Source organism: Sitophilus oryzae, unplaced genomic scaffold (assembly GCF_002938485.1).
Source record: "Sitophilus oryzae breed Bouriz unplaced genomic scaffold, Soryzae_2.0 scaffold_302_pilon_pilon, whole genome shotgun sequence".
NCBI lineage: Eukaryota > Metazoa > Arthropoda > Insecta > Coleoptera > Curculionidae > Sitophilus > Sitophilus oryzae.
Genome location: NW_022146866.1, coordinates 1,601,346 through 1,616,997, shown reverse-complemented (window position 1 = coordinate 1,616,997; position 15,652 = coordinate 1,601,346). Strand labels below are relative to the sequence as shown.

The following is a 15,652-nucleotide window of genomic DNA, read 5'->3' as shown; positions in this document are numbered from 1 at the left end:
GGTTGTTCATCGATATTATATATAGCTTCAGAGAGAGCACTGGCTCCAAACTGGCTCATATACCTTCACAATGGAACTATTTTCAGTCCATTTAACATTTGAACCTCTGATTTGAACTATTTTAGATTTTCATTTTTTTTATTGATTTTAAAAAATAAAACAAGTAGTCAATTAGAAAAAATAACATATTTTAATTTTTACTGACAAAATAGAAATCTAATAACAGTCCACATATAAATAAAAGAGTACAAAATCATTTAACTTTTACAAATTATGTGTGTTCGCAGATATTGGAGTACCTCTTTATTGAGAGGAATGTCATGTAAATATCCCCCAAAAGTTCTACATATGTTAAAAAGGCTTCTCTTTACAGCTGCAGTTACAGCCCCTTTCATTTGATAATTAAAATCATCATAGCCCACCATCTTTCGAGTCAATGCTGGAACTTTGTTCAGTTTTTCAAGACTTTGTTTCAGATTAACAAGACTGGATATAATAACTGGAAGGTCCTTCTGTACAATGCCGAATTTATCCTCTGTCAGTGAAAAACTAACAATATCTGCTATTCCCTGTGAAGCCCAGATAATTAAATGTCCATTAGCTAAACACTTCCTTACATTAGCTTGCGGTAATTCCCCAAATAAAAACTTGATTCCCAAAATCACTTTAACAAATTCAATAGTGCTTGATAGCCTGGCAGATAACTTGGAAATAAGATTGTCTGAGATAGAAAACTTAACTGCTGGGACTTGTGAAACTTCTATTATATTAAAATCGTCTTGGTCATAAAGAGCCATATTTCTTAAGTTTCTAAATCTATCAGGACTCTGTATTATAGGTGCTTGGATTATTGAAGGTTTTGTATTTTGTTCGGGTACATCTATAGTTTTGTTCAGTAAGTTGGTGTATTCCTTTACAAGTTTCATAACGTTTTCCACTAAGAAATTCCAATTGTGTGGATGGCCTCCCGGATTGGAAAGTGTAAAAAACACTTGTCTTCTGATTGCTGACCATTGTGCAAGTAAATGGAGATCTAAACATGCTAAATTCTGAACTATAGGCCACTCATAGTTTATGATACTTTCTTGCAATGTTAAACTATCAGAATGATCTTTCACTAAAGGAAACTGTACTGGTTCTGTTAAGAATAAGTTGAAATAGAACCTCATTAAGTTCATATTGAAATAGTACAGAGCATTAAAGAACCATAAGTAAAAGTATATCCATACATTTGGCTTTACTTCATATTCCAATAAGCCAAAAATACTCTTAAAGCCTTCTACCCAGGAGTCTCCTTGAAGGTAATATAAGAATGCAAAATATATAGACGGCCAAAAAGAATGAGTTATTGAATCTTGTACGATAGATCCTAACTGAGATTTAAACTGTAAAAATTTGCGCTGATGTATTACTGGGAATGTCAAATTTTTTTCTGCTATGTATACCTTCATGAAAAAATAAAAACCAGTCCAAAATCCACTTAAAACCAGAAAAAAGGCTCCTTCATTTAAACAATATACCAAACCCTTACAATTCTCGGTCAGATTGTTATATTTGCCTCCAGATATAGATAAAAACAACCATATGAGCACAGCACCAGCAATAACATGAAGCAAACATAATATTAGATTATGCACTGAGAAGGTGGAAAGGAATTTTTGAAATCTTGTTGAACAGTATGACGTCTTGATAACATAGTCCTTCGCACAAATTAGACTCTGTGCAAAAATGATCGTTAAAAATGGTAACATAAAAATCCATGTGCTGAAAGATGTGAGTATACGAAGCGTTGAAAAACCCCATTGTATTGGATGAAGTAAGTCGATATTGCTAAGAAATACATATATAAATAAAATAAATAATTGAGTTAACACACTGGAAATAACTGCATAGGACAACTTTCGCAGAAGCAAGTCTTTATAAGTAAAACTCCCGGGCACTGTTAGGTTATAGTTCATTTTGACCCGTTTTTCTCCAAAGCCGGTAAAAAGACTCCACTCAAAATGTCAATACAGTATAGTTAATTTCTTCTCTAAATATTACACAATAAGGTAAGTAACATTTAAATTTGTGTGGCGTTAAAAACAATTTTACCGCTGTAATTAACTATTTTCCGTTGACATTTATTTGAAAGGTTTGAAAGTCTGTCAATGTCAATTGTCATTAATGACATTCAAGGAAGGTTGCCAGATTTTATAATCAGGGATGTGCGTGTAATAAAGTTTAATTAATAAAGACTTTAATTACATGTAAAAACATAGATCCGGGAGAAATTTTAGAATGAGTATCTGGTGGAGCCTTTTTAGGGTGGAACAGAAATATGAGACGCCCACATATCAGGTTTGTTCTCACAGCTGTAAGAAACATATTTCCAACAGATAATCATGCGCAATAGGGTAAGACGCGTTCGCACAGAAATTTTTGATTGGTTTCCAACCAACAGTAAGCTGTTCACACAGAAAATTCTGATTGTTGGCTGACAGTCAGACCAGTTCGCGGCAGGGGGGTGACAGTGAAATAGGAAAATTGGAAACAGTCATTAGTGTCATTCCTGTCATTCTCCTCACGACAAGTATGGCCGCCTAGACAAGGACAGCATTGTTTTTGTCTAACTATTGTCTAACTTCACAGTTTAGAATTGACAGATTTCAGTTTCAGAGACAACTTCAGATTTGTAACCTATGTTTTTTACTCATTTCACTGACAAATGTGATGACGATTGTTATTGTAATTTATAGATCCAAAATCCAAACGTTTTTTGAATAAATAATTTATTTTAAAGTTATTTCCTAGAGGTTTGGTTTGGCCTTCTATATTCTGGTATTTGTCTACTAATAAATAATATCTTATTTTGTATTTCGATGTATGGAAATTCGCAAGTTTTGTATCTGAAGCCGCAAAGAAATTTCGCTCTGTAGTGAGAAAAATGTTATTATATCTTTTTAGACGTGTAGAATTACAAAATTTCTTATTTCAGATGTTCTAAATGTGAGTGCTTAATGTCAAAAATTAAAATATATACTTGAAATATTATTTCAAGTTACATGCTTTGACATTGTTTGGAAGTAAACAAATATTGAAGAAAGTGTTGTGCCTTCACAGAATTTAAATTGGCATTAGGAATAGATTTCCTTGATTTAGTAATGATATTGCTCATAGAAATTGATGATATACTATTTTATATTCACTCGTTCAAGTGCTGATCTATTTTTAAATTGAATATTTATGTAAATATTATGTATAACACGATATAAATAATTTAAGGACATAAGAAATTAATATTTCAAGTGTCAATATTGATTATTTTTCCAGTTTTATTCAAATATATTGAAATTAATATGGAAACAAAAGTTCATAAATATTATTCTTAATAACAAGAATTGAGATTTGGGGATAAGTTTGAAAAGCCATGTCAGAAGAGTAGGATTAAAGACAAGTATTAAGGTAACATATATTTGCATAAAGTTTTAATAACACTGACAATTTTATTTGTTTATGTTTATTAATTAAAATTTAGTTGCAATTTATTTCATATTCTAATATTTTTGAGAAAATTTTACTTTTATACATACCTGAATATTATGCTGCTTTTTTATTTTAAAGTGTGCCGACTGTGCTGTTATTTTTATACTAATAATATTGTATACTGTAGGTATCGTATTCATATATAGTTATATATATATATATATATATATAGTATATATATATATATATATATATATATATATATATATATATATATATATATATATATATATATATATATATATCATATATAGTATGTATAGATACTTACTTTCTTTCTATCATCTATATCTATATCAGTAGTATAGATACTTACTTTCTTTCTATGTGTACTTATATCCTTTATAGTCTTTCTAAGTGCATATAATACTACTTTTTTAAGAGAAGGCAGTTTTTAATAATCTATTGTTAATTCCCCTAATTCTGTGTCCCCTGGTTCTGCTATACAACAATTATATATTTTTTTATCATTACTGATTTTAAAAGTTTCTTTTCAAAGAATTTGACCATATATTTTTTTTTCAGAGTAATTGGGCTGTTCCTGAACAATATTGAATATAAATATTCAAAAATATGATAAACTGCATATCCTACTAAGTAGATCAATACCAAAATTCCATTAGAGAAATAAGTTAAAATTATGTTTTACTTGTATAATTTTCTTGCTATTTGTCCACCATTATTTGTGACTTAGAAATTAAATAGTCAAAAAGAATTTAGTACCAGTTTTTATTTCCCAAAAAAAATAATTGTTAAATAATTACATATTGCTTAAGATACAGTATATTATATTGTGTTTATAGTTGATAATTCTAGTTCTTAGTTGTTTATAGTTGATAATTAACAATATTTCTGATGTTAGATATTATATTAGATAAAAAATTTAATTACCAACAGCTACCTACCTATGTAGCTGCAGATTATTATATTGTGTAGTAGGTACTGTATAATTCTTTAGTTCAAGAAACAAATATCAGTACAAGTATATAACCAAAAAAATGTTGATGCAAATTCTTTGTATAACATACGTACCCCTATGGTATTCAACTTTTCATTGTTCTTTTAATTAGATACAATAATAAGCAATATTAATTCGTTTATTAAACAACCAAAACTCTAACTACTTAAATTCACAATATAAATATCACAATAAATGTATAAGCTTTGATCAATTCCTATTATTAATACCTGACGACTTCATACTTTATAACTACCAATGGCTATCCTACTAACACACTAGCCAACTAATAATAAATCTGTTCTAAAAAAATACAACATAAAGACATCGTTATTGCAATAATATAGAAATATATTCCATGTATCATTAACTACCTAGGTATAAATACAATACCCACATCTTCTTTTAAGCGAATAGTGCGTTAGGAGGCAGAAATATTGCCTGCATTGTACATCGTACAATTATCAATTAACAACAGTTATCAAATATGACCTGGACAATAATAATTGTTTTAACTTTTTTTCAAACTAAACTCTTTAAACAAACTATATAAATAAAATTTATCTCATAACCTAACTTGCTGCTAGAATTTCTTTCTTGTTATTCTATGTTCCTGTATTGTTATTCTTCACATTATCAATTTCTATGAGCAATATTATTACTAAATCAAGGAAATCTATTCCTAATGCCAATTTAAATTCTGTGAAGGCACAACACTTTCTTCAATATTTGTTTACTTCCAAAAAATGTCAAAGCATATAACTTGAAATAATATTTCAAGTATATATTTAAATTTTTGACATGCACTCACATTTAGAACATCTGAAATAAGAAATTTTGTAATTCTACACGTCTAAAAAGATATAATAACATTTTTCTCACTATAGAGCGAAATTTCTTTGCGGCTTCAGATACAAAACTTGCGGATTTCCATACATCGAAATACAAAATAAGATATTATTTATTAGTAGACAAATACCAAAATATAGAAGGCCAAACCAAACTCTAGGAAATAACTTTAAAATACATTATTTTTTCAAAAACGTTTGGATCTATAAATTACAATAATAATCTCATCACGTCTGTCAGTGAAATGAGTCAAAAAACATAGGTTACCGTCAATTTATATGTTTTCAATTTCAAATACTCGACGCTCATTGGTCGTGACGTAATCGTCTTCCTCGACAAAATACGGCATATTTTCCTACATAGCCCGCTATAGGGAGTTGAATATCCTTCTTCTATATATCCTTGTATAGAATATACGACTTTTACACACAAAAACAGTCAGCCGTTGTGTTCCCTGAACACGCACTATATTTGAATAACACAAAGTGCGCGTTCATGGAACACAGCGGCTGACCGACCGCTGAGTATTTTACTCAGCGGCTGACTGTTTTTGTATGTAAAAAGAGACCGTTTAGGGAAACCGCTTACTCAGCCTCTCAGCCGCTGACCATGGTACAAAGAATGAAAGAATACTAGGTATGATCGATAGCGGCTCCAATTTCGTTCAGTTCGCGCATACCACCTGTGACGTCACTATGAAAATAATGAATAAATAAAAAATAAAGAAAGTTGACAGGAGATCTGCATTGTGATCTGCATTTTTTGGGGTTATGGTTAAGAATTGTTTATTTTTAAGACTTTTAGTTCATTTAATTTAATAATTACTAAACTAGCAGTTCCAAAAATATATTTAAAAATAATAATTACCTATTAACATGGATTTGGTCGATAATAGCCTTAGGTAAGAATACTAAATTTATTTCTATATTCGGTATAAAATTGTTTATTAGGTTTTTAGTTTGCGATGTTTATGGTAAATAATTTTCATGTTCATTGCCTCTGAATTCACATGAGGACAGAGATGAGGTTATCTATGGAAAAGTAACCACAAGAGGAATTATTACATCATTTAAAAAATGCTGGGAAGTTTATTGTTTCCCATCGAAAAGTAGAAAATGCCAATGCAGATGAACGTATTGTAATTGTGATAGAAGTAATTCCAAGGGTGAAGTTTATTATAATTAGTGACCTGTGCTTTTTTTTATATGTAGATGTTTCAGGTTTTGAGAATAAATTGGTTGAACGACACCCAAAATTTAGATGAAGTATTTGCATACCCAGAATATGCCCATCGAGGATTATATTATAGCTCAAATTTCCTTTAATGGTAGACAATTATTCAATGCAAATTAACTTTTTAAGTGACTGAAATATTAAATAGTTTACAATATGGTATATCACTAAAAATATATTACTTTTAGGTACAATTAGGGCCCGATACATTTCAAAAAGTAGAATATTATTTTATATTAAATAAGGTATTGTACCAACAATCAATTTATATTAATAACGGAGATTAAAAAATAACAGAATAAATAGTTCTTTTTTTTATACTACAAAAATAAACTATAGAATACAACAGTATTTAAAAAAATAAATAAAAAGTTATGTTCCGGCCGAGTTTCGAACTCCGGTCTCTCGCTTTCTATCCCGACTCCTTACGCACTGCTCCACAGTAACTTGCTTAGTGATAATTCAATGACGGTATATAAACAAAAAAACAGATTTATAAGAATATCTTGACGATTTGAACTGGCGCGCGGAGCGTGCTGACCAATAGCGCCTGTTATCACCTGTGACGTAGCGACCAACCTGCGCAATATCATACCTTATATTCTTTGTACCATGGCCGCTGACCGTCCCTGAACGCGCCCAAAAATAAAACCATTTCTAAATTAAATTGACAGACGGCAAATGTCAATGTGTCATATATTCTTGCTGGATATACTATAGAAGATGCTATAGAAGTATAGAGTGTCTCTACGCTCCATATATAGAAGAAATTAACTATAAATTAACAATAAAATATTGGTTCTAACTTTTTATTATGTAAACAAAAACTTTACAAAATTAACATAATGAATATTCGATCCAATAATAGGTTTTTAAACAACTGAAACAAATTTCCTTAAAACTAATGGTGAACCTATAATAGAAGACATTAATTAGTATAATTAATTAATGTTATCTTAACATGAACAAATTTTAAACATTCATTCCTTAGAATTTAAAATACCGCTCTTCTTTAAATTTTCAAAACAAAGTTCATCATTTTTGTCATACAGGTCTACCGTGACAGGGTTCTCTTTAACCAATTTCACGTATCTTTTCTTTCTATCCAAAGAATTTACAGCCTAAAATAGAGGTAACAGTATTAACTAATGGTTATGGACAAAATCGTTCTACTCATGGTCTATACTAAGGACTGGCAAAGGTTAGTCTTGGATCTTGGATCATGATTTCCGTATGTAAGAAGAGTATAATGCGTTTATAATGTACTGAACAAAGAGAGAACAGTAAAAACGTTGCCAAACGTATGAAATAAACCGAGAAACTGTAAACATTGCTAAGAGACGTGGAAGGGGATATAGCAGATTCAATCAATACCATATCAGTGCTAAAAATTCTAGGGAAGAGATTATGCGTGCAGCTTCACGATTAAATTACGTCTCGTGATACTTTATTTGTTTATTTATAAACGAGTCGTTGTAATTTTCCTTATAGCTTGTACATTTTTAAGTGCAAGTTAGAAATACTTGCACTTTTGGTAAAAATAAGCGGAATTGAGTAGGTGTTCGACAGTGGTCGCGCTATCAGAACTCTGAATTCAAAAATCGATATCTCGAAATCAATTAGAAATAATTGATCGTAGTTTTTTCAAAAACTTCCTTAATATTTCTGCTATATTTACTTCACAGACAGTATGTGATAATGTAATTATAAATAAAAAAATTACACGATTGCTCAAAATTGCAATGCACTAAAAGTAAACGGAGGTGTTTTTTTAAATAAAAAAAAAAATCCTATCGATTTTTTCTTATTTAAACATCTTGTAATAATTTATCCCAACTTCAAAATAAAAAAAAGTTTCAATATCTAAAGTAGTTCTTGTGTTTATCGCGTGTTATGTGTTAAAAAGTTGAGTTTTTAAATTATCGCGATTACTGATGTTTTCTCGTTATAAAGAAGTGGACACCCTAACGATATCCTTAAATTCCATTTCAAATGCTCTGAAACATATCTAATGATTTTATCTAGTTATCTTTACGAAAAATTTTCGAAATATACTTATATACCCTTATTTAATAAAAGTCTTTTAAAAATGAGCGGTTTGTGATCGTGATTTTACTTTACTTGATAGAGAAGGGCGTACCGGAGAAACGTGGCAACGCTGCAACAGCACACCGTCGCATTGCTCTCACTCCGACTTAATAAGATCCCTATGCGATTTACTTCCAAACATGTAAATACCGACCCAAAAGTAAGAGTTGCCAGCACGGTATAGTCTTTCCAGCCAAATAATACATGAAGGGTCAGAAGAAAAAAAAACAGACGATGTTACAAAAATTACTTTTATAGACAAAACTGATTTAATGTTGCCAAATATCATGTTAAAGATAAAAAAGTTATTTCTGTTATTATTTGGACATCGTTTGTTAGAATCTATAAATATTATTCAATTACAATTTAGCATGTGTTTTGGACTTGGTATTCTCAACAAATTAAGTTGAATACTTTAAAATTCCTATAAGTTGATACTAAATATTTGTCCGCCTGCTATCGCATAATTTTTATTGGATCAGACAGTATTTAAGAAAACGTATAGAAGATATTTACCTGTTCTACTGACATAACCTGACTTTCATCGACCAGCTTGATGTTTAAGAAAGCTTCCCAACATTGCTGAGGCAGGTTCAATAAGTCCCGTTTGATTTTTCGCAAATTCTTTATCGACGTGGACTCGGAATTTCCATAATCGACATAAAACACGCTGACAAAGCCAGAATCTAGCAAATCTGCGTTCGAGATGACAGCGCGATACCAGACTTTGTCCTCGGAGAACTGTGCTAAGCAGGGTGTTCCTACCTTAAATTCTACCAAAAAAAAATTATATAATGTGTATCTTATATATTATATGACCACAGGGGAGATAAAAATGCAATAAAGGTATCTGTAAATTTTAATTATCCTTTTTTTGCTTTTACAGGAACAATAAGGAAGGTAGCTCACGGTAAAACCTTTTATCAAAGCAGGTACCTGCAAATTTAGTGCTATGATTTGTCTAGATCAAAACAAGGTTATTCAAATTTGAAGCTACTTTTGTTGCAAGTTTTATTGCCTTTCTGTCTTTTTATAACATGTCTACTGTAATCCTTTGTTTGTGATTACCATATTATATACCGGCTGTTTTTCAAAAGTTGCTCACCCCTATAACATTTTTATTTCTTCAGATAAAAAACGAGATTTGGTATATATTTATATGACATATATCAGGAATGATTGACATATTTAATTAGTTCAAGTCACCTCCTGTTTCTCGGGAAATTACTACAACTTTTGATTTTTAAATGGCACCCTCAGTATATTTTTACTTTATTTGACAGAAAATTACTTTCTGAATAGAATGATGTATCATAATATGTCAACTTTTGACATCTTAGGTTAAGCAAGTATTTTAAATTTAAATCTAGAGTGCCATGGCTGTGATAAGATCACTAATTTTTAATCAAGCAGCCATAGAAAAAGAGATTTGATCGTCTAATGTTTTTCTGAACATCCTGGCCGATTAATAGGTTATTAGCATATTTCGAAAACCCATTTTTATGGATAGTTTGGTACCGTACTAAAAAACTATATTTTTAAGGGAAAATGTCAAAAGCTTTTTCTATGAAATAAAGTAAAAAAATATCGAGGGTACTATTTAAAAATAAAAAATTGTAGTCATTTCCGGTAAAACACGAAACGACCAAAAATGTTTTTTTTTCTGACCATTTTTTTTATCTGAAAGAACATAAAAGTTATATGGGTGAGCCACTTTTGAATAATAAACTTAGTTAATACCTTTTAAAGGAGGCATCTTGGAAACGGATTCTTGTAAATCTATTGCTAAGTCGTACATTTCGGCGCTGTCATCTTCCCCAGGGAGCTTCAAGGCTACCTTATCATAATTTAAAATTCCTCCGATCTCCATGATCAACTGAAACAGAAAAATTAGAGTAATTAACATCAAATGTCAACTAGAAAAGTTGTCTGTCTGGGGCGCTATTCTGGTATAGGTCAGCTAGCGTGTACCCGCAACTTTGTTCGCGTCGAATTAATCATTTGTAATGATGATAAAGCAAAGCAAAAATTTCCAATAACATACAAACTGGATAAAATTTTCTCACATTTATGTCATCATGAGAACAAACAATATGGCGATATTATTATATAACTTGGTAATATTTGAGGAGTAGTTTAATCTCGTTGGAATTTGACTTTCGAAAAATCCGTTTGCCAAAAATAAGCTTTTTACGTCAAGCAGAATCGTGGTTAATCAATTACCCAACTTTTTGGAACACCCTGTATGATTTAAACAAAAAAATCAAAATATGTAAAAAAACAAAATATAGTTTTCCCGAAAGACTAACCGTTTTTTAAATAACAAATATTATAATATTTGAGTGGAATTCACCCTCTTGGAATTTAAGATTCGAGAAACCCCTCCTTATCGAACCTCTACACCCCACAGTCAATCCGTTTGCCAAAAATCAGCTTTAAACGTCAAGCAGTTTAAGCAGAATCGTGATTACTTAATGGTCATATGGTCAAACACACTGTATAAATTTTTAAAAAATCTTAAAATAAGTAAAATAACAAAATAAAATATACGTGTTTAAGAGTTTTTCCGAAAAACTCACCGGTTTTTAAATAGAAAATATTCTAATATTTGAGGGGTGGTTTCACCCCCTTAGAATTCGAGTTTTGAAAAATCCCTTCTTATCGAACCTTTACACCAGTAGTTCCCAAACTTATTTTTCTCGTGGGCCACTTTCAAAATTTTACTGGTTTCGGTGGACCCCCTGCTGCTACATTTCTACCACATTCTTAAAGTCGCCAAAAAATAAAAATTGTGTCACTTCTGAGTTCTGTCCCTATATTCCGATATGTAAAATAAAAACGAAAAATGGTACATTTTATATCACTTTATTTATTAAAAGAATAGAATTACAAGAAAAATATTAAGGTAATATAGGTTCAGGTCATAATTTTAATTAATGGGAAGGATGTATCTGATGGAGTGTCAGCAAACGATCAATGTTTGGCTTTATTTTTTTGTGAGCAATAACCGCAAATCCCCCGCTCTGTGATGTTTAATTTGCTCCTTTTTTTGTTAAGAGGTTTGTAACGCACTAAAACTCCTTTCGACAAGGTATGACGAGGGAAAAGCTATTAAAAATTTCCTTGCGATTTCCCACAGTCCAGGATATTTTTCGGGTATTTCTGCTTGCAGCCAAAATGTTGGGTAGCCTTTTCTAAATTTCACCTTCAGCTCCTCATTAGTGCTTAGCTCGAGCAGCTCCTCTTGTAATACAACATTGGCCACTTCCGTTTCATCAAATGGATTTATGATCCATGGTGGTATATCCATCGTCAGTATATCTTCAAACCTGGTTTTGAAGTCATCATGCAGAGCACTTAAATGTTGACTGTAGGTATGGATATCCTCATCAATACATTCTACCTGCGACAAGTTTGGAAATTGAGAGAATTCGCGCCGACTAATGTTTTGCTTCATAAATTTCAATTTCCCAAGAAAAGCCGAAATTATCCCCTTTGTTTTTATTAAATTCAGGCTGTCCCCTTGTAACTGCAAGTTAATATCATTAAATTTTTTAAACAAATCTGTCAAATACGCAATGTCTGCTTTGAATTTGATCAAGTTTTCTTTTAAATCTGGATCTCTACTTTCTAAGAACTCTAATATGGAATCGAAAACAGAGTAAAATCTCGTTAAGCATGCACCTTTCGACAACCAGCGTACTTCAGTATGTAAGAGCAGTCGTTGGAAGTCTTCATCATTTTCGTCGCACAATTGAGCAAATAAACGCGTATTCAATGCATTGCTTCTGATTTTGTTGACAGCTTTTATTACAAAATGAAGAGATTGGTTCAACCTGTCACTTAAATGTTTTGCCACAAGATGTTGTCGGTGGATTACGCAATGAATAGCTGTAAGTCCTGGTATAATTCTTTTGAGATGACTTATAAACCCACGATATCGCCCGACCATTGCAGGAGCTCCGTCTGTTGCCACTGAAATAATGTTTGTAAATGGGATCGATTTTTCCGTAAAAAAATTACTCAGGACATTAAATATTGATTCGCCTTTAGTGTCAGTCTCCAAAGTTCTGGCAAATAGCAATTCTTCGTGAATTTCTTCCTCAACAATAAATCGGACATATGCCAATAGTAATGCTTCATTACTGGGTAACGTTGACTCGTCCAGTTGTATAGAAAAATGAGTTTTTTGCAGATGATTGCACAAAAAGCTTTCGATATCAGAGCTCATTTCATCAATGCGTCTTTGTACAGTATTGTTACTTAATGGAATTCTTTTTAGTACGTCAAATGGAGATTTGTGCAAAACAGTTTTTAAAACCTCTTCAACAGCGGGTAAAATTAATTGTTCTCCGATAGTGTGCGGTTTTCCAGATTTTGCTATAAGTAATGAGATATTGTAAGATGCCCGCAAGCCATCATCGTTACTTTGAGATGTTGAAGCGAACATACTGTGCATGGTGGGTCTCTTTCCATATTTTTCTTTCAATGTTTGAAAATATTTTAAATCTTTACCTATTTTATCAGTATGACACCTTTTTAGATGATCTTCGAGCTTTGATGGTTTCATAGAGTCATTGCTCAAAACTTTGTTGCATAATAGGCACATGGGCAATTGTTTGTCTGCCTCTGATGGAACAAAACCATATTTCAAATAATCGATACTATATTGTCGACATTTTTTCTTTGCTGTAGCCATGTTTCGTGTCAGTTACCTTACCTGTAAAAAAAAATGTTTTAGTAACCAAGTTTTTTTCTGAATATAGGTATCACACCGCAGCCTTTGTCAGCACGCGGAAATAGAATTACGGCTTGTAAAGGGACCAACTAATAAACCGCTGAGACAAATACAGACGTTTTCACAAAACGGTATCAATTTTAAAGTACATAATTTACCACTAATTTTTAATAGTATAAATAAAAATTGGTGTACTCAGTATCGAATACTGATCATATTTGTGTAGGAAAAAATAAAAGTCGAAATCCCAAAATTGTCCATAAAAACGATAACTAACATTTTATTAAATCAATGAGTTCACGCGCTCCGTGTATTTGCGTATTTTTGTCTGCGGCTTCATTGTTAAAACGTGACAAACTGGCATCGAAGTCCAAGCCCCGCCCTTTTCCCGTCGCCCGCGCACCGCTCGCTCTTTCCGAAAAGGAATAGTTTTGATAAAATAGTTACTTCAAAACCAATTTAAAATGATTATGAAATTACTGTTTTATAAAATTAGTAGTTATTTGCAAGAAAAATTACAAAATTAATTGCTCTGCAATATTGCTTATTCGGCCTTTTAGAGAGGCAGTGTTTCTCTCGTGAAAAACAATTGAATAAAACGTGCTGTGTTTGTCTTCAAATCGAAAGAGGACAATTAAAATATCTGTAAGTTACTAAGTTACCTATCTATACAGGCCGTTGTGATCAACCGACTAGTACACGTAAACAAAATACCTAAGTACTATAACAAAAAAAAGGTAGGTTACTTACTTTTCTCCGGCACTAGCAAACACAGATATAAATTTTCTCACAACTTTTTTTCCAAATTCCGCCTTTTTTTCGAAATTCCGGAAACAAATGAATGCGTTTGCCTTTGGCATCAAGTATTTATAGTGGTGATCAAGTTCATGTCTGAACAAGCATTAAGCATTGTCGGGCGGATAGCGCTTTGCAAGTCTGTACACGAAATTGTACGTAATATCGAATACGCAAGTTTGGACAAGTAACAGTCGCTTGCCTTATTAAAATATTATCTGCTTAGATAGGTACTTAAAACAATGTAGGTAGGCCCTTATAAAAACTATGCTTACATTTTTGCTCTTTACTATCAAAAGCAGATAAATTTTCGTGGACCCCCATTAACATCTTATGGACCCCCATTTTTTGTTCACGCCTACGTAGACCCCCAGCAAGTCTCCCGTGGACCCCTGGGGGTCCACCTGGACCACTTTGGGGATCACTGCTTTACACCCTAAAGTCAATCCGTTTTCCAAAAACAGCTTTTTACGTCAAGCTCTTTAAGCCAGGATCGTGATTATTGGTTGCCGTATGTAAAACATTCATTATTTAGTTTATTTATTTAAACACCTTATACCCCGCTGGCAAGCGAACCTTTAGGTCGGCGTTTACATGTATAGGAGTGAGTCGTTATGGCAATCTAGTAAGTCGGAGTGAGCAAAAATACGAAGTATTTATTACATAACTACTTAATCTTATTTTACTAAGCGTGTTGTCCGTACTCTTCGAACACATGAAAACCGGCACCCAAGAAAAGAAATGCCGACCCTTAGTATGTGTGCAGTATAGAAAATTAACTGTATAAATCGTATTAAATATTCGCATAATGCATTTTGCAACAACTGTTCCAAGCATCACCTTTTGCAGCCATTCTTTTTAGAGTATTTCCATATTTTGCTTTAAAATAATTAATAGACAATATCTTAAGCAGTTAGTCACAATCCACACTACAAAATGAACGTATTTATAAACTCTATTGCTCTAAAAACTTTAAAAACAACTTTTTTTCTTTTAAAATCGACAAAATAATTAACTCAAAATTTCTTACCTGTTATTTTTATTAGTTTATCATAGGCAACCGATAATACACACTATCATGACAAGGACTACAATGCCGTCATGTCGTCTTATGAGGATGAGCAATCCTATTAGTTTACCGTTCTTGACCCTATACAACGCTTATTGGTCGTACGTACCGATAGTTGTTGGTAACTTACCGATACTGACGATTGTCGATGCCGTGTACAGAATACTGCTTCTAATAATTAAGTAATTAGGTTACAGACAATGTTGTCAAACGTACAGCCTCACCACAAAAAGTATCATTTTTACTCCTAATAAATCAATATACTATTAACACCTTACCTTTTTACCTTCCAGCAGTTCTTTGGGAATAGGTTGAATCTTATATGTCAAATTTTCATAGTCATCTATGTAATCGATAACATCAAATTCTGCAAGAACCCTCTGGATCATATCCTATA

At 31.9% G+C, this 15,652-nt stretch overlaps 2 protein-coding genes and 1 long non-coding RNA gene across 4 annotated transcripts in view; all 3 read right to left on the bottom strand.

The window, feature by feature from the left end:
* Positions 1–167: 167 nt before the first annotated feature.
* On the bottom strand, positions 168–2,159 carry LOC115884594 (nucleoporin NDC1). The gene has a single exon (XM_030903222.1). The coding sequence runs from the start codon at positions 1,956–1,958 to the stop codon at positions 258–260; it is 1,701 nt and encodes a 566-aa protein (XP_030759082.1). The 5' UTR covers positions 1,959–2,159; the 3' UTR covers positions 168–257.
* A 2,533-nt stretch (positions 2,160–4,692) lies between these two features.
* LOC115884607 lies at positions 4,693–5,190 on the bottom strand. The gene is made up of 2 exons (XR_004050579.1): positions 4,858–5,190; positions 4,693–4,786 (listed from the first exon to the last, which is right to left on the bottom strand). It is a non-coding gene; the product is annotated as an uncharacterized LOC115884607 (long non-coding RNA).
* A 2,177-nt stretch (positions 5,191–7,367) lies between these two features.
* LOC115884602 (RING finger protein 17) overlaps positions 7,368–15,652 on the bottom strand; it is a 50,219-nt gene continuing 41,934 nt past the window's right edge. For both annotated transcript variants that reach the window (XM_030903232.1, XM_030903233.1), the window contains exons 27-30: positions 15,534–15,647; positions 10,394–10,529; positions 9,170–9,426; positions 7,368–7,686 (exon numbers count right to left, since the gene is read on the bottom strand). In XM_030903232.1, the coding sequence (XP_030759092.1) occupies positions 7,546–7,686; positions 9,170–9,426; positions 10,394–10,529; positions 15,534–15,647 (648 nt within the window). In that variant the 3' untranslated portion in view covers positions 7,368–7,545. The remainder of the gene's footprint in view (positions 7,687–9,169; positions 9,427–10,393; positions 10,530–15,533; positions 15,648–15,652) is intronic.

What these genes read in the sequence shown, in the direction of transcription:
- LOC115884594 (XM_030903222.1), bottom strand. Translation starts at nt 1,958, where the DNA reads ATGAACTATAACCTAACAGTGCCCGGGAGTTTTACTTATAAAGACTTG.